Consider the following 23,436-nt stretch of genomic DNA (forward strand, 5'->3'; position numbering starts at 1 on the left):
CATAGTCTTAATGTTTTTTAAACAATTTTATTGCAAGCTAATGTAGTGTAAAGTTTTATGACAGTAGCATTTCAAACGTTCCTATGAGTCTATCTACTTTATATGTTTGGCCTTAATGTTAATATAACACCGTCTCTTAAGCTACAGCACCTAAATTCCACTGTCTCTGGATAAATTGGAACATGTCGAGCTGACTTCTGGCCTGACAGGAGGGGAAAGACATGCTAACTACACTTGGGGTCTGATTGGTGTAGCTTATGTAAGCATATGACACTTTCAAAGGCACAACCAAAGCTAGAAAAATGGCAGCTTTATCTCTGTGTGTGTTCACCAGTCATATCGTGCTTACTGCCATTAACAGGAGGTAAACACTGACATATGGTAAACACTGGTTGTATTTGGTTGGGTGTAGTGGGTTCACACACACATCTGTCCACACAACCAAGCCAATTTCATTTTCAACAGACTACGCGTGAAATCAAATCCTTCTCCCAATATAAAGTTCTCCTCTGGGCTCGGTTGTTTTTAGCTTTTGGAAAGCAAGCGCGACTGGAAGCAGGCTGCTGTAAATAGACTCCGTAAATGTGACTTGGCTCGTATGCTCTATGTAGACTGCAGACTTCCCTGCACATGTGAAAAGACCAGACATGAGAATACAGATGTTTCTGTTGTTCTTACTTGTCAGTTGCTTTAGATAAAAGCCTCTGGTAAATGCTAAATGTTGTAAAATAAGAATAATAGGCAAGATTACAAGAAGAAACGAAACTTGGGACTTTGGTGGATTTAGACACCAGCTACTGTAAAATAAAATACAACAAAATATGCATTTGTCATTTACCTATAGATGTATGGTATTTACAACAAATTAACAGTGTTTTCAACCGTTTCCATCCAAGCTTGATTAAATATTTGCCAAAATAACACCCACATCCCCCATCCAAAACTGAAAGCATGTTTTACAATATGTCTGCTTGCTAATCATTAAATGTCACTTGTGGATCATTTGTGTGCATTTATCAGCGAAATATGATCTCTTCATTGCACTTTGACTTTTGAGCCAACTTAGTGATTTATTTAGATGTCAACAACAGATGTGTAATTTGATGAGTATGGTTATCACAGTTCAATCAATAGTAATAAACCTGAAGGACCAAAACTTCCCGATTTCGTCAGATATCATTTAGGGTATTAAACAGCAACATTTCAATAAAACATGCCCTAAATCATTCACATAAAAACTGCTACAATTTGTAATGACTGACATGTCAGAGTTGTTTTGTTATTTAAATGAGCACTTAATACAAAAATGCAGCCAGAAGTGACATAAGAAGGATTTTTAGTCATTTCTCAATAACACCAGCTGACTATTAGAGCTATTTGTGAATGATTCAAGGTCCTTTTGCAAAATAAAATCTATAAATCTGTTCTGTGGCTTTGGCTATTTCATAATACAAAAACAAGAGTGTTGAAATGTTTTCAAATCTGTTGTATTCAAAGGGCGAATTAATCTAAAGCACCCTCTTGCGCCCTTTCTTATACTGAATGTACAGGAAGTGCACAACTGGTTTACATACAGGGCATGTCTTCCTTATGAATTGAAAAGATGTGTTTTGCCATTATTATAATTAGATGTGTATTGCAATATCAAATTGCTTTATTTTTTTAAAAAAATAAACGGCTTGTTCTCACGAAAGATTGTAAATTATTTGAAACGAGTGCAGAGTGCGCTCTCTTGCGGCTATACAATTTACCCCACTATTTTTTTTTCTTTATTTTTATACAGCAGCGACACCTGTTGGTAATTGCTGAGATTAAGAATAAAATCTTACAAAGCCTACATGCAGAGAAAATAACGACAGTGTTTGAATGAGTTAAATTTTCCAGTTTAAAAAAAAAACCTAAGTTGTTTTTTTGTGCCTTGCTGGTTTAAAGTACTCTCCTTATCTTGCAGGAAAGTATTTATTTGATCAGGGGGCTTTTCTGATTTAAGTAAATAGTTTCATATTTAATATTCATCATTTGACGCATATACATAATTTTAGATACAAAACACCTATTTTAACTGCCATTGCACTTTTAGTGTACATGAAGTTTAAGTAGATGGCGGCTCCTTTAAGAGCGCAAGCATTCCAAACCCCGTTATGACGTCAGAGCAGTAAGACGCTGGCCGAAAGTCGCGAAGGGCTAGTGCGCGTCTCACAGAGGAGTTGTGTTAGAACGCATGCTATTCTCGACTTTTTTAATTCAACATTTGTGTTTTTAACTCGCTCGGCGGCATTTTCGAATAGCCTGTGACACTTCGAAGCCGTTTAACCTTGAAGTGATTTTATGTAAGTCGCCTTTTTAATTCTCTGAGCCCTGAATTGGTGGGTTGACCCTCGACATGGATATTAGCTAGCTTAGCTAGTCACCACGAAACCGAAATAACGGCCCATCCGAGGTTTTGTGTCACAGTTTTACCTTCTTTAAACGTAGTTTATGTGCCTGGAGTCGAGGTCTCTGAGGCAAATTTTCGCCTTGGGTGTTGCCAAAGAAGAATTGAAGTTCGGGAGAAGTAGCTAGTTGTGTAAGTTAGGGAAGAAAAGAGGTGGGAGATGTTGACTAACGCCAACAGTCCGCCGAAGTTTCCAAACCAGCAGCAGCAACAACAGAATCCAGCCCAATTCATGTTGGGAAAAGCCTCACTTCAAATCAAGAAAAATGCCATAACCGACGACTACAAGGTCACTAGTCAGGTCCTGGGTCTGGGCATCAATGGCAGGGTTCTGGAGATCTTTCACAAGAGGAGTGGGGAAAAGTATGCTTTAAAGGTAAGTATAAATCTGCTTTTGTACATTTGTGAGCATTAATAAATCGAGGGCATGTTTTTGTGATTATGTTTTTGTGATTTTGTGAGTAATAACACACCTCAGCATTGTTTTGTGGTTTTAATAGGATCAAGTACCCGTCTCTCATATTCATAAAGCTTAAAATCAGTGTTTTGTACTTAATTTGGAGTGTCTGTTTTTGTGAAGTTCAGTATGTTTAAGGGATTTAATAGTAATCAGGTAAGCCTTCTGCAGGTGTCCAGGGTACACAATGATTTGAGAGTGAGTTAATCATTCATTTTAGGAGCACAATGGAAATTGGACAGCCATCTGTTTTATTAGGAACCAGGTGGCAGGTTCCTGTTCCAGCTGGCCTTTGATATTAACGACTGTATTGGGCAGAATGGCTTGGAGGAGAGGGCATAGAATGACATAAGACATTTCACCTCAATCAGGAGGAGTGTTTGTTTCATTTAGACTGACGCAAATTTACTTGCAGTTACGCAAAACAGGAAGGTGAATCTTGTTTTGGTCAGGTGATTGTGGAATGGGTGTGACAGTTCACTCAGTAGTGTAGCGTGTTGAAGTTGCCATGTGATTCTTAGTTTTTTTGGCAGGTTGATGCCACCTGTGTTCAGATGACTCAAACTGAGTTATTTGAAAAGTTACCAACATATTTTCATTTGGAAGTTTCCACTAAAAAAGTCACACCTGGTAGTATTAAATTGCTTACATACTTAAAATATCCTGAAATCATCAGGTATCATTTAAGGCTGTGTAAGTTTGGATGTGGTTGAAGGGATAGTTCACCCAAAAATGAATATTTTGTCATCATTAACTCACCTTCAAGTTGTTCCAAACCTGTATGACCTTCTTTTAGCTGTTGAGCACAAAATATTATATTTTAAAGAATGTTGGTAATTACAGAATTTAAAATTTTTGTGTGAACGATCCCTTTAAAATTAGTTCAGAGCCATAGCTTTGTGGTCAGTTTTCTGACATATAATGGAGTAATGCTTTGTGTGGCTTGAATTTGAGTCTGACTCAAGGTCCTTTCTTGATTCTTTCCCCTTTTTCTTCACATTACCACTTTTTTCCTCCATGAGGCATAATTCCACAAATATATTAAAAATCAGAAATGGTCTCTTTCTTTTTAAAATATATTTATAATTATTTTTGTTAAGGATTAATATTTGCCCTTGGAATTTATTTTCAAGGCTGTTTTTTTTTGCCATTTTACTTGGATTTTTTTTTCAAGTCATATGAAAAAAGAATGTTGTGTCATTGTGTCTTTAATTGAATTAATTAAAATAAATCGTTTCTGAACAGTTGTGGCTGTTAATTATAAAATCAGACACACATAACAGCTTAGAATGTCTAATGAAATAAGATTTTCCACAACAAACAAACGAAAAGACCCAAAACAACTGGAAATTCACTACAGGGGCATTTTTGCCAGCACAATTTACTTTTTGTTTTTTGGCAGTTTACAACTTTGTTTAGCTTTTTTTTTTTTTTTTTTTTTTTGTCCCAAGCTCTGGTTAATTTCTGGTCTTGGTTAATTTCTGACATTTGATTTATACGGATTGCCCCTGCATTTATGGGCAAATTATGGCCTACTTTTTCTTTATTATGTCTGCCGTAACCTTGCATCATAATGAAATATAATAGTATCACTTGGTTTCAATGTTAGTAGTAGTTTTATGTGAATTGTTGTCAGTAAAACTGTTGACCTCATCTACTGTCAAAGTGATTCAATTTGTATTTTATTAGAACACAAGTACTTAGACCCGGCAGTGAACAAGACTTGGGGCAAAATGTGTCTCTCAAAGGTCAAAACAATCCACTTCTGTGGTTGCTAACTTCCCACTCGCTGTCTGTGCTGCTGTAGCAGCAGAGTAGAAATGCAGAGGTGTTCATTCACCCCCTTGTGACGTTTGTTTGTTTGTTGAGGTCTTTTTAGAGACATTCATTGTTACAGTGAAGTTGAAAGTTATTTTAATGCCTCTCCAAAATGTTGCTGTGATCACATAGAAACAGATCTTCTTAATTAAGGGGACAACTGTAAGATCCAGCATTTATTTACTTCAGCTTGGTGGCATAGGATGATTATCTGTTGAAGGAAAGCCCTGTTGATCTTCCAGGGCCGCTGATGATGTCAGCACTCTGGCTGGGATCTCTGCGCTCTCCGGTGACAGATCTGGCTCAGCCCTGCATTCATCACTGCCACATGGCCTGACTGTTTTTAGCTGCAGAAGAGCATTGCATGCTTGTGGGAGGCAGGAAAAGATTGAGGGACTATGAAGTGCATGAGATGGATAATAACTGATTGTGGTTTGGAGAGTCCATTAATGATCTGTGTTAGAGACACAGACATTCACCCATCGCTGTGATTTGGTGTTTGTGCGTGAGGGTGCCTTTGATCTGTATGTTTGTGGGAAAATGAGTCATAGCTGACCTGCCTGTTAATAAAATTAATGTGACCTGAGGAGCTGTCCACCCCAGGAGTGAGCATAATTTTGTAAATGACAGTGCATTTCCTTGTGTACATGTTAGGGAAATTGGCTTGTTTTTTCACATACTTATGACTCAGTTTAACTAGAACGCATTTCCATTCATATACCTAAAAAGTTCAGCTTGATCCACAGGTATCATCATTTTTTTGTGATTGGATGCATGAGGAAGACAAAACAGCCTTGTTTTCAAGCCAAGGAATAATTGGGAGGACTCATCTCTGTTAGACTTCACTCTGATGATATGAACATGCAGGTTTAAGCTTGTCAAGGATCTGTAAAGTCTGTGATCAAAGTCATCTGCCCTTCTGTCCTAAATGCAAAATTCTATCTATTCTATCAAGGTCTGTTGGGAACAAATTTGCAAGAAACCACAAAAAAGAAGCCCCTCAAAAGCCTCTAAACCTGGACATGCTTTTTATTTATTTATTTTTGATTGATTGATTTATGGTATCCCATTATATGTGTTTAACATTTTGGGTGCAAGTAACAACACATCCTAAGTAGACTGACTGAGTTTTAAGATTTTTTTTTTTTTTTTTTTTTTTTTTTTTTTTGTCATAGAACAGAAGACAGCACTTCCGATGTTTTTCTCTGAAAATAATGCTTTGTTTTGCAGATTTGGCCTTAAACCCTTTTTATACCATATTTACTTCCTCTTTGATCCATAGAAGTAGGGGTGGGTGATATAGCCTCAAAATTATATCATGATATTTCAAGAATATTTGCGATAGTGATATTTATGATGATTTAGAAAAAAAAATATAGAACAAAGCTTTATTGGTGCTTGCAGGCTGCAGCATTTATTAGTGCAAACAAAATGAAGGGCATATTCCATTCTTTTCTAATGAGCTATATATAATATACCATGAAATGAGTCGAGTTAGAATGTAAGTGCTGGAACTGTACAAGTAAACACTTTTAAGAGTTACCTAGCCATCCACATGACAGACACATCACAGTCAGAACTTTAGATTCTCTGTCAAGAACACCAGCATATTCACTGACGTTGGTTTGAGAGCTGATCTATGACAAGTTACTACATTCCCGCCAGTGCTGAATGCCTCTCGGAGGCAGCGCTGGTGGCAGGGACGCGTGGCAGCGGTGTTGCGGGTACCATGGGTGTGTTCGGCTTAGGGCGGCGCTGCCGTGCATCCCTTCCACCAGCGCTGCCTCCGAGAGGGTATTCAGCACTGGCAGGAATGTAATAACTTGTCATAGATCAGCTCTTTAAACAGCGTCAGTGAACTACTCATTACTACTCATACTGAAGCTTGTGGGACAATTGCGGTGATATTACAGGGCTCCAGACTGCGACCAAATGCCGGTGCGACAAATTTTTGTGAGCGGTCGCTCTGGTGCGACCACTGCATTGTTCAACATTGAACATTGTTCAAAAGCGCTGCCATTTCTGTTACATATAAGAAACATCAAACGGCAAACGAAACGAAAGCAAAACTAAACCGCACTACGTTTGAGCTGCTGCTCCAAATCTACATATATTCATCTATGTTTGCGCGAATCATTCGTGATCCAGCTTCACTTACAGCAGAAGTGCGTATAAGGTTTTTTTTTTTATGAATCTTTGTGATCGCCTTTCCTTATAACATGCTAGTTAGGAAGTTTAGCGGCTAAACACAGCTAAAGTAAACAGGCTCGTCACTCCACAGAGAGAAGAGAGGGGCGGGGGCGAGCAGAGCTCATTTGTATTTAAAGGAACAATCCCTTAGAATGAGATGATTTTTGCAGAGCTCATTTTGACAAGGTAAAAAGGGTGTTGTTTTACACAATCATTGAGAATTTTTAACCAAAGTATATTATAGACTTTTCATTAAGACCCTAAAGAATCATATCAACTTGTGGAAAATGGGCATTCAATGACCCCTTTAAGACTAAATTTATTTGCCCACAGAAGTGTTTTTAATTTTCATTAATTAAAAGATAAATGAAATTAGGGCTGGGCGATATGGGCAAAAAAATATCACGATAATTTTTTTTCATATCAATCGATATCGATAATTATCACGATAAATGTCAAATCTTTATTTCTTTCAAGTTTAAAGTCAGATTTTTGCTCCAAAATGAAAGTTGTAGGAACCAGACCGTTAATTTTCCTTAACAAAATAAATATCTAAATAGAAAAAATAATTTCTGCGTGTTCTAATGAGTTATATTATTTCAAATCAAGAAACAGGTTTGGGTTGTCTGATAATGATGATAATAATAATAATAATAATAATATCACTTTTTTGTCTCTTAGAAATGCACATTTGATAGTAGCTTGAGGATGCAGAGGTAAATTTTAGTTCATTATCAATCAGTAACATCTGTATAAATTGTAGCAACCTCAGTTTTATATGATTAAATTTATTCTGACCATTTTTTTTTATTTATTATTAAGCATTGTTCTCCCATATTAGCAAGCATACATTTTAAATCATGATAAACAGTTAAAACCACACATAATGGTACCTCAATACCATGGTAAAAATATAACTACATGGTTTTATATGTAGCCTGTTTGTATGAAAAAAACTTGTAGTCTAAAATCTTTCAGTATAAATGCACACATGCTGCAGCTTAATCACAAATACATACATACTATAATTATATACCATTACTCCTTTACTAAAATTCAGTGTGAATATCCCACATTGCTGCCACGATACCATGGTGCAGTGAGTGTTACTACAGTAAATTCATGGTAAATTATGGCGATGTGTAGACTGAAAAGCTTTCTGACTGTCTCATTGCACACAGCTTTAAACTAGTTTGAATCACATCTCATTTGAGTCATTTGTGTTCATTGCCAAATTCAAGTGTTTTACACTGGATCTCACACCGTTGTTTAGTGCTCATGTGACGGAGCCGTTCACATATTGCGTCTTTTGTGCGCTCCAGTTCGTTATTTCAAATGTAGGCGCTCGACAGCTGCGCTCATAACGGAAGTGACACGGTCATGACGCGGTCGGTTTTTCCAGGTGCGTCTGTGCCGCGTCTAGATAATAAATGCATCTTCTCTAGAGAGCTCGAGCAGCGCGGCAGTTCAAACTTTAGTCCGAGAAGATAAATCGTCCGTGTGGCACGATTCAAATGAGTCGCGCTGTTTTGTTCTGCTTTTGGCACATAAAAATTATATCGAACATTTATCGAACTCTTCATATCGTTTTATCGAAGAAAATTATATCGCGATAATTATCGTTATCGAATTATCGCCCAGCCCTAAATGAAATGAATGCTTTATGCCTTCATTTTATAACTAGAAAAATGTGACTACACAGCACAGCAACATTTCACAAGGCTATTGTAAGAATAAATGAAACTTGTAGTGGTGTAACGATGCGTTTTAATGACATAAATGTCTTTTTATTGTTGCAAATAAACAAGTAAACATACATTTTATATTTTAATTAAAATATAAAATGTATGGTTATTTGCAAGAGTTATGCTAACAACAATAAAAAGCCATTTATGTCATTAAAACAGCGACATCTGCTGATGGTCACCGTGCTGCATTGTCACGGGAACATGCCAGCTGAAGATAATGAGGAAATTGCGTCACTCTCTTTGCCAAGTGCATTCCAAACGGCTATGGCACACACGTGTGATTCAAGTTTATTTCTAATATGGTCTTGTGATGAAGGCCTTTATTGTGAATTGTTGCTTGGTTCTGTCTTTGGTTTAGGTTATGCCCCCTGAGCAGGAGGACAAAGTTTCATCAGCATGCCCTGACTCTTCTAAAATTGGTCAAGGAGGGATCTGTTTATTTTAAATACTTAATAAAGAAGGGCTAGTGACCAATTATGTAACATTTGCTGTTTGAATTAAAGGGATCCCTGTAACGAATACAATTGGGGGTTGTATTCGTATTCGGAGGAGCCAAATGTTCTGGCTTCCAAGCTTTATAATGTCAGTGAATGGTGGTCGAAATTTTGAAGTTAGGAGTCCACACAACTCCGGGGAATTAATAAAGGCCTTCTGAAGTGAATCAGTGTGTTTGTGTAAGAAAACAATCCATATTTAAAACTTTATATACAGTTATCTCTAGCTTCTGCTAACTAATGTACACGTGTACACGAGAGAGTGGCGTTCCAGCGGATGACGTAGGATGTAGATCAGGGCTCAACAATGAGTGCCTGATGGCCAGCGTGAAAGACACTCAGGACAGTTGACGAATACTGCCTCGTCACGAAAGTTTATCGTTTCCTTGTGTTTTTAAGTCTTGTTCATTTGAAATTACAGGTGATCATAGAGAGACGTCTCTTAGGGACAGATAGCCTACAAAAGTATTTTAAAAATAGAGATCAACCGATATGTCTATTTTTCCTGATATTTAAGCATTTTACCATAATCGGTTATTGGTTGTAATATCAGGTTTACCGCCATCTTGTGGGTGTTTTGAGAATTGTGCGCATGTAGCGCACCTGATGGGAGACCCGACAACAATGGCGAGCAAAGGTAAAGCATAGCCTACTTTCTTGGTTTGCTGTATTTAGTAAACTATTTCATGTAACAGCCATTAATGCTCATATTAGATGTGATACGTAAATGCTTGATATGTAACTAGTTTATGCACCTTGGCTCTAAGAAACAGAGACAAACTTACAGTCACATAAAATAATTAAAGTTCTGTCCCAATAAACGTAACTTTGCCATAATTAAATAACATACAGCCATGAATGAGCACATGTTGGAAACGAAAGCGCTGAATTTAATTCTCTCTCTTTTGTCTATATGCTCATCATTAACCTCGTGAAGTTGGAGTCACGTATAGGCTTAAACCGTCATAACAAATAGCTCGAACTCACAGTCATGTAAGATAATCTGTCAAGTTCTGTCCCAATAAACACAACACTGCATGAATTAAATGATACAGCCATGAATGAGCACATATTAAAAAAAAGCACTGAATTTAATTCTCTGTCTGTTGTCTATGCTCATCATTCGTCTCCTGAAGTCGCCTTCATTTTGGCGTTCACATAGAGCCCTGCATGGGCCTCAAATATAGGCCCTAAGTTCATTTAGAAAAACGTTTGGAGCGTTTTATGTTCATTAAATATAAGTTTTTGTAGGGCTGCACAATAAATCACATGTGAGTGTGAGGCGCGTTTAGTCAGTAAAGCCAGTACTTTGATTAGTAGTAAATCTCCATCACGTGCGTTCAGCTGGAGCGGCAATTAATACACAGAGCCGTAAATCACTGACAAGCTATGCAAAATCGTGCTCATAATCGAATGCGATTCATCTGCGATTATGAGTGTGATTTTGCGTAGCTTGTTGTGATTAGAACTCTTTCATTATGTAATCTGTAATGATGCTTTTGAACGCGGATCTCTTCGCGCTGAGCTGAAGGTGCACTCGCTGCTGCTGCTGATGGAGACACTAAACGCCTTCCGAGCCGGTCTCAAAAGTGAAAGCGAAAGTGAAGTCTCTTGTTTTTGCACCAGCGCGGAATTTTTTCATCACCATAAATTGTGGACCTCAAAAATATAAAAATAAAGAAAAGCCTTAAAACTGACACGAAGCCCGGCCCGGGTCTGAGCTATGACGTGAAAATTGGCACAAAGCCCGGCCCTAGGTAGGTAAAAAAGTCGGGGCCCGTCGGGCTCGGGCTGGAACGCAGGGCTCTACGTTCACTCACCGGGTTGATGCTCTGATGGGCACTGCATGTAACTTTTAACAAGATTCACTTATTTAAAACACCAAAGTGACTCCTGTTCTTTATTTTTTTTTTCCATTTGAAAACATTCTACATTTGTTTTGCTCCTTAGTGTTGCAGCTAATGCGTTTTATAAATAAAATGTTTTTATCGTTGTAATATGAAGATTAAATTTAACATGAAAGACTGCTTTCATTTAACATTTTTAACACTTTTTAAGATGACTGAAAGGAGGAAAAACCGAAGTGAAGTATGGACTTACTTCACTCAGTCACTGATTTACTTTATAACAGTAAATAAATATCGGTTCTGCATATTGGTTATCGGGCACATAATTATGCAAATAATCAGTATCGGTAATCAATATCGGTCGATCACTAGTTAAAATATCCGTCTTGACGAGTAACTTTGTAGCTATAACAATGATTAATCTATATTTTAACTTATACAGTGGAGTACAGCTGCATCAACAGGACATATTTCAACCGATCCCTGTTCTGTATGCTCACAAACTGCATGCAATATTTTTTTAAAATGTCATATGGAAATATTACGAACTCTTTAAACATCCATTAACAGAGGCCAGAGACGCTTAAGACAAACGCAAAAAGGAAATGTTAGCAGGCATAGCAAGATCACAGTTCACAATATTGGAATACTGGAAATATAAATATATTGAAAATATTGGAAATAATATCCAAAATATTGAAACAGGGTTTATATGAATGTATCTCTGAGGGGAACGGACTGTTTTAAGAAAGGTTTACATGGCGTTTTCTTTTCATTTACCTCTGTATAATGCATTTAAAGTTGTGTACATAATCACGGCACTGCTTTGTTTACAGTGGTAACCAGGGAAATGCTGTATCATTATTCCATAAGCGCCACTTGCTGGCAGAAACTGAATTTGTTCATTCAGTCCGTTTTTCCCTAAGCATCGTTTCATTTGTAATAAAATAATAGTAATAAAATAGTTTTTGAACAAACAAATAATGTTTGAACTTTATATTTGTTAGGCTAGTAGGTTTTGCTGTAATATCGAAATTGGAATAGAGAATTGTACAATTTAATTGGTATGTAAAATTCCGATGTCATATAAGCTTATTTATTAAAATAAAAGATCTAGGGACGATATGGGCAAAAAAATGATCACTATATATTTTTTTTATATCAGTCGATTTTGATAATTATCACTATAAATGTCAAGTTTAAAGTCAGATTTTTGCTCCAAAGTGAAAGTTGTAAATAAATATCTAAATGGAAACATTTATGTCTGTGTTCTAATGTTCTAATGAGTTGTGTTGTTTCAAATCAAGAAACGGGTTTGGGTTGTGTTTTTTTTTTTTTTTTTTTTTTAAATTAAGCATTGGTCTCCCATAGTAGCAAGCCTACATTTTAAATCATGATAAACACAGTTAAAACCACACATAATGGTACCTCAATACCATGGTAAAAATATAACTACATGGTTTTATAGGTAGCCTATTTGTATGAAAAAGGGTAGTCTAAAACGAAACATGGGAATAGAAGTTGTTGTAACTCAGCCATAAAATGTCCGATCAGCCCCAAACTTCACATGTTCGATAAGAGTCCTGGCCTGAACACATCTGAAGGCCAATATTCCATTATAATCATAGCGCCACCTGCTGGCAACAGGAAATGGCTTGTTTTACACTAACTTAATCATGCAATGTCTGATCTGCCCCAAACTTCACATGTTTGGCAAGAGTACTGGCCCAAAGACATCTAAAGACCAATATTCAGATATAATCATAGCGCCACCTGTTGGCAGCAGGATATGTCATGTCTTACACTAGCTCAAGCATACTGTGTTCAATCTGCACCAAAGTTCGTATGTTTGACAAAAGTGCTGGCCTGAACACATCTACATTCCAATATTCAGTTATAGGCATAGCGCCACCAGCTGGCAGCAGGAAGTTTGGCACATCTTAATGACTTTGACAGATTCCTCCTAAATTTACGATGTGAAAAGCATAGTGCCCACCATTCGCCTCCGGTCGGCGGTGAGCCCGGGTGCGAGGGCCCTTTCATCGCTGCTTGCAGCTTTAATTATATATTGTTACTCCTGTAATAAAATTCAGTGTGAATGTCCCACATTGCTGCCACAATACCATGGAGCAGTGAGTGTTACTACAGTAAATTCATGGTAAATGGTGGCGATGTGTGAATTGAAAAGCCTTCTCACTGTCTCGTTGCACACAGCTTTAAACTAGTTTGAATCACAGAGTCATTTGTGTTGATCGCTGAATTCAAGTATTTCACACTAGATCTCACAGCACGGTTTAGTGCTCACGTGACGGAGCCATTCACATATCGTGTCTTTTGCGCGCTCAAATTCGTTATTTCAAATGTAGGCGCATGGCAGCTGCGCTCACAACGGCAGCTGCGCTCACAACGGAAGCGACGCGGTCGGTTTTTTCCAGGCGCGTCTGCGCCACATCTTCTGTAATAGTAATAAATGCATCTTCTCTAGAGAGCTCGTGCAGCGCGGTAGTTTGAACTTTGATCTGAGTGGATAAACGGTCCTTGTGGCGCGATTCAAATGAGTCGCGCTGTTTTGTTCTTCTTTTGGAATATGTCGAACATTTATCTAGTGTTTTGTTTTGTTCTCTCTTTTGCTCCGCATTCAGCTCTTTCACAGGGGCTTACACTATGTCATCATCTGCTGGAACACCACTGTCTCATGAACGCATGTCTGACAGCGGAGGCTAGAGGTTACGGTTTATATAAATTTTAAATATGGGTATTTTTCCTACACAAACGCATTGATTCAAAAGGCTTAACCATCATTAACCGTCTGGAGCTGGTGGTGTACTTTTTATGATGCATTTATGTACTTTATTTTGTTTCAAAATCTCAATCACCGTTCACTGCCATTATAAAGCTTGGAAGAGCTAGGACAGCTCCAATTGTATTCGTCTGAAAGAAGAAAGTCATGTACACCTAGTCGATGACTTGAGGGTGAGTAAATCATTTTTGGGTGAACTATCCCTTTAAGCATAATTTTCTCTTTTGGGCAACTTTTTTTTTTTCTTTTTCAGTTTCATGATTTCCCACAGTGTCACTATTAAAATGTTGTAAACTTTCAATGGTTTACAATTTCAAGTTTGTCATATGTTTCCTGTACTACAACCACAATCAGGTCAGTTTTAGACTGCTTCAGCTGCAGTGGTGGCTGCTTCAGCTTGCCCTTTATCATCATGTCATAAAAGGGAATGTACATGTAAAGAAACATGTTAACTTGTTTACACAAGCCTTTTAAAACTCTTTGGAATGATCAAGCCTAAGGAAATATGTATATACATGTATATCAAATACATTTACACACACATGCATTAACATTTATTTAAAAAAATACAAACATAAGGGAATTACTCATGTTCAAATTAACTCAAATTAAACTAACATGGCCAAATCTGATTCTAAAACACTATATGTAATCTATACTAGAAAAGCAATGACAGTTCTCTGAATGAAAAAAAAAAAAAAAAAAAGCTTGTGATGCACAGCTCAATGGAGTCTACTTCACACCCTTCTTAAACAAGGAAGTCATGTGATTCTCCCAGTCTGTTTAAAATTGCTTTCCTTTGTACCATCTACAAACTGCAAGTAATGGATTGATCTCCAAACAAAAAAATGACTGCGTCCATTATTGAATTGAGCTCTTTGAATGATGAGAGGCTATTAGTAAAAGATCAATCTTAATTCCAGCTCGTCTGCTAACTCCACATGTGCCGTTACAGACTTTTCTGCTCATTTATAATTTGTGGTTATAAACAGGCAGTGTTTTTGGTGTCACATGAAAGAAACATGTGATAATAGATATGATAAACAAATTGTGTGAGCTATCAGACAGAGTATGGGCTTTAAGGTGCAGCTGTGATTGGTAATTGGCTACTAGATTATCCAAGGAGTGGTGAAGTTTGTGTGTGTGTGTGTATATATATATATATATATATATATATATATATATATTAGTGTTCAGACTGAAGCAATGTTGATTTTTTTGTTTTTTTGTTTTGTATCCTAAATAACTGAAATAGACATGTTTCTTCATAACTCTGAAGTTTTTTACAGTTTGCATTACAATTAATCATCAGCTAAAATGTCGTAGTTTTGACAAATTGTGATTTCTTTAATATCTGAGAAGCTAAATGTTTATCATATCTCAGATCTTCTGGACATGTTAAAAAAAATTGTTGCATCCATCTGCCCATGCATGGTTTTCATTCGTCTGTGTTTGTGGATGTAATGATTATATTTAGTGAGGGTTCCTATTGTGTTCTTTAGCCTAAGTAAGTGGTGGCAGAGACAATTTGGTCTCCGTGTATAAGTGGCTGACATGTTACATGAAAAAGGAAGCGTTTCTTGGCATTGATTCTGCTGGCATATGGTTGTACTTCCTCTCTGTCTCTGAAACTCTGACTGTTGGATGTTATTTTTCTATTAGTGAACCAACCACAGAGCCACACCTGGCCACAATTAGCAAATAGCTTAAAGTGCTTGTATTATGCCATTTTAAAGGTTGTTAATATTGTTTTAATAGACTCCCAAAACAGGTTTACATGTATGCAAGGTCAAAAAACACTTTAGTTTTCTCCAAAAATAGATTTAATTTTACCCCATTTCTAAATGATTCATAAACGACTCATACGAAGCAGTTCGAAGAATCAGTCTCTTTAAACCCCTCCTTTCCGTGAGCCCTCACTGCTGTGATTGGTCAGATGGCGCAGTCCTTTATGATTGGTCTACCGCGTACAGCGTGTCGGAGAACGAAACGCCCATTGCCATAACTGATTGACAGCCCTGGATACTTGTCAATACATAGAAAAGATGGCATCGATTTTACCATACCAATTCGAGCCGGAGTCTGACGATGAAACGGCTGAAGTGGCTGATTAACAAGTTAGCACGAACTACCGTGGAAAGTGCAGTTTGCTTATGTATGCGAACCGGGCACACTTAATTTCAACATTGTATAATGCATTGAGGCGGCTTTCACACCGAACGCGGAAAGCACTGCACTGGCCGCTGGGTTCAGTGCAGCCCTTCAGAGCGCAGCGGCAAAAGTTCATTTGAACGTTGTCTGCGGCGTGCGCGCTTTGGTCAAGGCAGAAGCAAGCTGCGGCGGAAGCAATAGAACCGAATGGGTTTCATAGCACAGCACTTTCCGCATTCAGTGTGAAAGCCTCTTCGTGCGCCATTCTTTATCATTACTCCAACTAATGAGACAGACAGACAGACAGTCAAGCTGCATCAATCACAAATTGTCAGACTACAGTGGGTCCACAGCTGAACAACAGAACTACAGGAGCGTGAGTTAGCCGGTTAGCAAGACATGTGCAGGGTTGTTACACAACATAGCATACGTATTTTGAACGATCGCTAGAAAACACAATCTTTGTAGATTCATCTTTTGGAAGGGAATATAAAACAGTTTTACTCACAGCGTAGGATACAGCATCTTCTGTATTCACAAGTTTCTGGGGGACGCTACTGTAAAAAAGAACGTGGGTACAACTTCCGGTGAGGTGGCGGACGTAGTATACCAATTTTGTGTGCTAATTAGTGAAGAGGTTAAGTGTTTTTTTTGGCCATTGTTTACTTTGCAAAGATGCACACCTTTATGACGTTCTTATGGACAACATATGCTGTTAGAATTTGTGTTATTAGCAAGTTTGGATCACTAAGTCTTGAATCACTGTCAACTAGTGAAATGACATTTGAACCGAGACATCAGAGCTAAAGATGAAGCCTTGATTCGAGGCTTGTTAACATAGAAATCCCTTTCGTAAAAGCCTCACTTTCTGTCCAGTCATGTGCGTGATTCACTTTGCGTGTCCTAATGTTCTTCTATTACATCATATTGATATTCGTACTGGCATTTAATGGCACTATTCAGTGTGTAAATTAATTGATCAGAGTCAGAAATTCAACAAACAAACACACACACGGTTAGGCTTTTATTTGTGCATATAACATGGACCGATCTATGGAAATTGGGGTGAATGCGTCTTCTGACAGAGCTTTAGCCTTTTGGCTGCTTTATTTTTACTAACTACCAGACCGCGCTAGTGTTGTCACGATACTGGAATTTCTAACTTCGATACGATACCTTGAAAAATATCGATATTCGATACCATTTTCGATACCACAGAGAAATAAAACTGCCACAATATTAAGGGGGTAATTTTTTTTTTTTTTTTTTTTTTTTTTTTTAATTTAAAGATAAATATAACAAATCTAGAACATGACAATGAGGTATATTTTACATGAACAAAAATGTCTTGAGGTACTACATTCCTACAGCCCTGTTCAGCTTCTTGGCTTCATTTGAGTTTGCTTCATACTTTCTTTGCTGTTCAAATACAGCTTGTAGTGTAGGTTGTGAGCGTGTTGTTTTTGCTGCAGGTCGAATCTCATCTTCTTTCTGGTGCTACAAGAGAATGCCAAACTTTAATAAACTTTTTTTTTTTGTTTTGTTTTGTTTTAGACCACAGTTTTAAAATGAACTGAACTATCTAACTAATTTTAGAACTTAAGCTAATGGTAATAGATATGTGTTAACATTAGTTAACATGAATAAACAATGAAAAATACTTTCAAAACATTTATTAATCTTAGTTAAAGGTTAATTTAAACTAACGTTTACTAATACATGAACTAATTAAAATCCAAAGTTCTATCTGTTAATATTTTTTCATTGGACCAGAGCTAACATGATCCGTTGTATTTTTATTACCTACCGTTATCAGAGATTAAAATATACTGTAACGAATGCATTGCTCATCGTTCATAAATGCTGGTTGATACATTAAAGTTATTTGATGAACAGATTTTAATGCCGGATTCACATATAATCACCGATCCACACATGCAAACGTGCGTGCATTACATGCGAAAACAATGCTCATTTGCTCACTGGATCGACATAAAGACAAATTGCACAATTTAAGTAATAATTTTTTGAATAAAGTTAAATAAGCACAAGTTAATTTACATTTGACCACACTTAAAGTATTTACTTGTCTAAGATTCCTCAGTAGAGATGCGCAATCTCTGATGAAATCGGTTGGGTGTTTGAACGCCTACTGGATCCTTGGACAAAACTTTACAGGGGTTCACCCTGTTTAAGAAATTTCTGATCATAAAAATCTGATTCTTTACATTTTAATGTATTGTTTTCGTGATAATGTACCGATTCAAATTAGTAATCAATAATAATTTTTATTTTAATACTAGGCGTGCTTCTCTTTCCATGTTCTTTTGCTTCATATCCAAAATATTTCCAGATAGCACTCCTGCTGTGTTCTTTATCAACCAAAGCCGGTCGCGGGGGCGCAGCACTCGCCATCTTTCTATTCGCTTCACTTATGCTATTTAACCAGAACGAATGAGACGAGACCGGCACTGCGGTCATGTGTGGTGTTTGTCAACGCGCCTTTGGAGAAGTGAAAGTGACAGCTTGGCTAGTATCGATATATCGATACTTCGGGAAATTAGTATTGGTACCGTTCAGATATTTCAGCATCGATATTTATCGAAATATCTATTTTTGACAACACTAGACCGCGCTGTTTTCGACACTCTCGAAGCTTTGAATCTTTTCCCGAAGCAGTCAGAAGAAAGTCTCAGTGCTTCACAAGGCTTCATTTGCCCGTCACTCCTGTCAACTGTTGAATGAATGAGTGTCACGTCCCACTTGTTTACTTTGAACCGGAAGACACTCCCACTTTTTACGCAAGGCCTCATGGGGCGTAGGAAACTTGTGGATAACGCACGTGTAAATTTCCATGTGATGTAAACCACATGGAAATTTTACTGTTTGTGAGCTGGCAAGTTGTTGGCATTATACAAATGTGTTACTTTGTGACATATGGCTGTAACAGAAAAAGATTCAAATTCCTGACGACTCGTTCTGGCAAATGTGAGCTGACTCTTTTTTTTTTTTTTTTTTTTTTTTTTGGATAGACAATAACTTTATTTATCGTGCACTGTCGGCTTCACAACTTTGCAGATAGTTTATGTTCACATACAGCTACATGACACACTACATGAAAGATCATATTTGAAAAGGCATAATAGGAGCACTTTAATTTTTAAATGTGTTCACTGTAATTTTACATTGTATTGCTTATGTTTGGGTGGATCCATTTTGCTGCTTCTGTTTTGTTTTGTTTTGCAGTGTGCTCGCTGCTGATGGATGTATAAAATGCTGGGATTACGTAATGATATTAGTTTGAAACATGAACAAGTGTTTTTTCGGTATGATCAGATGTCATGATCATTTTTAAACGTTTTGACCTTGTTTTGTGGTAAGGGAATACATCACTCACCCACAACTTCTGTGTGTATGCTACATCTTTTTTCCACATTACAGTAGTCACTAGGGTTGGGTATCGTTTGGGGTTTGACAGACAGCTCTCGTTAAACCCGTAAAGTGAAAGTGAAAGCCGTCTCACTTTAAAGCCGTTTTTCTCAAAATCCCATTCCTGAAAATCATCGCTATCAGCCAACCTAAGATAGCCATAATGTAGGTTATGTAAAACATAAAAGTTTTGGAAAGGGGCCTGAACTCAGCTTTCATATGGTGTCAACCTAAAAAAGGTAAAATTTCACCATGTGTTGGGTTTTCCTAGATCGCATCACATATTTGCCGTCTCTGGCAAAATACGACACCTCTCCAGCTGATGTCTGCAAACTGTCAAACACGGTGCATCGCTCTGCTTTCAAGTTATTCCACATACCATCAAATGTTTCATTAGGTTTGACGCGTTTTCCCCTTCACACGCAACTGCTGTAAAACATTTGCTGCACGTCGCAGTGTCTGAATCATTTCTCGTGAAATATAGCCACACTTTAGAATGTTTAGGTTTTGGCATTTTAAGTTAGACGCGTTTAATGGAGCTATCTAAGCTAACGGCAAACCACCTGCTGCAGTCAGAGCAAGTGTAACGATAGTTGCAGCATTCACGTGCTTCTCGGATGGTCTCATTTCCAGACGATTTGTGCTTTTAATTCGAAATGTGAAAATGGATAGTAACTACAAAGATGTCTTGGATTTCTATCATCAAAGCTTTCCGACGTTCACGTGAGTTTTCTCATTCAGTAAATACATTTTTTGATCATTCTGACACCCCATGAATGCAGTATTTAAATTTAACTAGTGATCATGCATGTTGATGAATCAATGCTTCTACATCCGTGTCATAGCACCAGAAGACAAATATTTCAATCGACAGTTCAGGCATTTAAGTGGCACCGAAATGAGGCACCGAAATTCGCGTTCTGATTCGGTCCGGTACATACCCGTCACATGGGTACCGGTGCCGTATTAGCACCGGGTTTCGGTACCCAACCCTAGTAGTCACCCATTGCATAATTTAAAAGTGACATTTTGAAATTTTAAATGTAATATCTCACATGTCCCCAAAAAAACTGAAGAGAATTTCCTTTCTCCCAAAAATGTTACTTGAGGTTATTGGATTGGACAAAGATTTACTGACTTTCACACAGGGTAACACTACTTCCACTGCAAAATTTGTTCATTTTTGTATGAGATTTCTTATGCAAATCTCTTAAATCTCTTATGCAGTATCATCAAAATTTGGTATCAATCTTTTATCAGCTTGTTTTCTTTCAGTTAGGACTGGTTTTGTGTTTATTTTTTAAACTAATTTTTCGTAGGCCTCATTAATCTGACAGGGTTTCCGCAGGTCTTAAGTCTTAACTCGCTTTTCCGTGAATTAAGACCTTGAAAAGGTCTTAAATCAGAGCAGCAAGTCTTAAATTCATATGATCATTGCATTAATTTTTGTGAGGGATTGTTTCCTCGTGTTTCATTTTAAAGTGAAGCGAAAGCATCATTTCTGTGCTAAATGGCTTAGGTTGCTCAATATTCATTAAACAATACGCGGTCTTGAATGGTATATCGATATATCGATTTAACAATATTTGGGTGCCATTGGGGAAGCGGGCCGCCCCCCCTAATTTAATGGCAGGGGAAACACTGCCCTAATTGCAATTCAGTGCAAATCTGGAGCAGAGATTGGTTGAAAGAAAACGTTTGGAGCAAAAACGACCGGTTCCAAGTTCCAACGGAGCGCAATGTGAATAATTGACGGCTAATATCTAAAATCTGCATTAAAGCTAGGAATGTAAAGATGAAATTTAATTGGTTATGTAAGCTAATGTTGAATAGAATGGCTCACTGTATCAGCTCACAGCAGTCATATACTGTGCAGTACTTAGCGAAAGTTTTGTAAAGAAATGAAAACAAGTCGCACCACAACAATTACTCGCATTCGCACAAATGATCCCATATATATTTTCAGGTCGTGCAGATTAAATTCCAGGAGCATATGTGACCAAAACGGTCACAGTTTTGAGCCCTGCCAATATTTGGTGATTAATAATGCGTAACGAGAAAAGGTATTATTTGTAGGTGGTTATTTTTGACCGGGAACACCACAAGTGTGATATGTGACCCTGGACCACAAAACCAGTCATAAGGGTCAATTTTTCAAAATTGAGCTTTATACATCATCTAAAAACTGAATAAATAAGCTTTCCATTGTATGGTTTGTTAGGATATAACAATATTTCGCCGAGATACAACTATTTGAATATCTGGAATCTGAGGATGCAAAAAAAAATCAAAATATTGAGAAAATCACCTTTAAAGTTGTCCAAATGAAGCTCTTACTAATGCATATTAATAATCAAAAATCAAGTTTTGATATATTTACAGTAAGTATTTTACTAAATATCTTCATGAAACATGATCTTTACTTAATTTCCTAATGATTTTTAGCATAAAAGAAAAATCAATAATTTTGACCCACACAATATATTTTTGGCTATTGCTACAAATATACCCCAGCCACTTAAGACTGGTTTTGTGGTCCAGGGTCACATATATATTTTTTTTCTTTCAATTTTTTAACATTTTTTACAAAATAAAAGCTTTTCAAAACCAATTTCTTGGTTAAACATTAGAGCATGCTAGTATGATAAACAGTGCTATTTTTTTCATAATTTAATATTTCCATCAAAGTTAATTGACTAAGAAGTTTCCCATATCGCAACCAGTAAGACAGGTGGAAAACCCCTAAAGGAGAACAGATGACTTAGCCAAACAGAGAGTCATGACTGCTTGAAAGGATCATTATCGTTAGCTTAGTGATGGTGATTTACACAAATGTCATCTGATAACACTGGGAAATTACATCAGCAAAGTGTCAAAATTGGTGGCAATTTTCAGGTCATGGGAATCAAATGGGTCATTGCAGTGAGCTCTAATGTCTCAACACAACTGCACAGTCAACTGGAGGAAGTGGGGGCAGGATGTTTGGTGGACTTGTAGAAGTGAAACTTCTAACCGTCATACGCATTCTTTTACATATAAGGACACCTGGTGGAGAAATTTTGTAGTGTGAAGAGAATGACATTTGTTGTCTTTTTGCACAAATAATTTCATTAACACTTTTCTGAAAGACACTTGACTGTCAGCTACTGGGGACTTCCTCATTAACTCTTATTATGAACCATTTGTTCATGCATATGTTCCAAGTGCCTTTTTCACCCAGTTATATTTGAACAAAAATCAATTTGTTACTTGATATATTAATATAAAAATAAGTTTTAAATATATTGATACATTTTTAAAGCTCTGATTTTACCAAGCGTTGAGCATGCAAAATTACTCAATTTTGCAACACTGCAAGCAATGCAGTGTTTTGTGTTGTTTAATTTTTATGTTATACAAAAGGTCAATCATCGCTTCCTGCTCTTAACTGAATGCTTGCACAGTTAACACACAAGAGTGTCTGAAAGAGTGTCTATCAGTGGATTCATCTATAAGCCGATATTTTAGGGATCCGCTGATAGATGCAGCTTTCAAATGCTCCCATGCGTATCTGTGTAAGCGCTCGGAGCGTGAAGCAATGATCATTGTAGCCAATCACAAACACATCTGTTGACTGTGTGAACAGTCAGTGGTGTTTAAGAATCTGCTCAACAGCGCTCAAAATGCTAGTGGGAAATGCTGGTATCATCACATTTTTAAAATTTCAGTACAGACATTGGTACTTTTGACAACATTATTATAGAGTGTTGTTGTCAGTTTATCTTGTTTGTGTGATTATTTAATATTCTAATATTTTATGTATATAAATGTAACCTTAGGTCTCTGGTCAGTAGCTACATTTACATGCACCCATGAATGATTGCTCAATTGGTCTAAAAAGCCTTCATGTAAACATCTCAAGTGGTCCAATTGAGCTTCATCCAAATAAACCTAAACTGAAAGGGGTGGTGTGACTTGAAATATAACATGATCAATAGGACAAAAATTAAATACATAAACACTTAAATAAAACTATTTTCTGCATCAGATTCAAAAATACTGGGCGCATATGCAGTTTCATGATGTGTA

General features: G+C 37.1%; 1 protein-coding gene across 1 annotated transcript in view; it reads left to right on the forward strand.

The window, feature by feature from the left end:
* The first annotated feature begins 2,151 nt into the window (after positions 1 to 2,151).
* The window catches only part of mapkapk2a (MAPK activated protein kinase 2a), a 44,013-nt gene continuing 22,728 nt past the window's right edge, over positions 2,152 to 23,436 (forward strand). The window contains exon 1 of the mRNA XM_051122914.1: positions 2,152 to 2,810. Within this exon, the coding sequence (XP_050978871.1) occupies positions 2,595 to 2,810 (216 nt within the window). The 5' untranslated portion in view covers positions 2,152 to 2,594. The remainder of the gene's footprint in view (positions 2,811 to 23,436) is intronic.

This window comes from Labeo rohita, chromosome 11 (genome assembly GCF_022985175.1).
Source record: "Labeo rohita strain BAU-BD-2019 chromosome 11, IGBB_LRoh.1.0, whole genome shotgun sequence".
Lineage (NCBI taxonomy): Eukaryota > Metazoa > Chordata > Actinopteri > Cypriniformes > Cyprinidae > Labeo > Labeo rohita.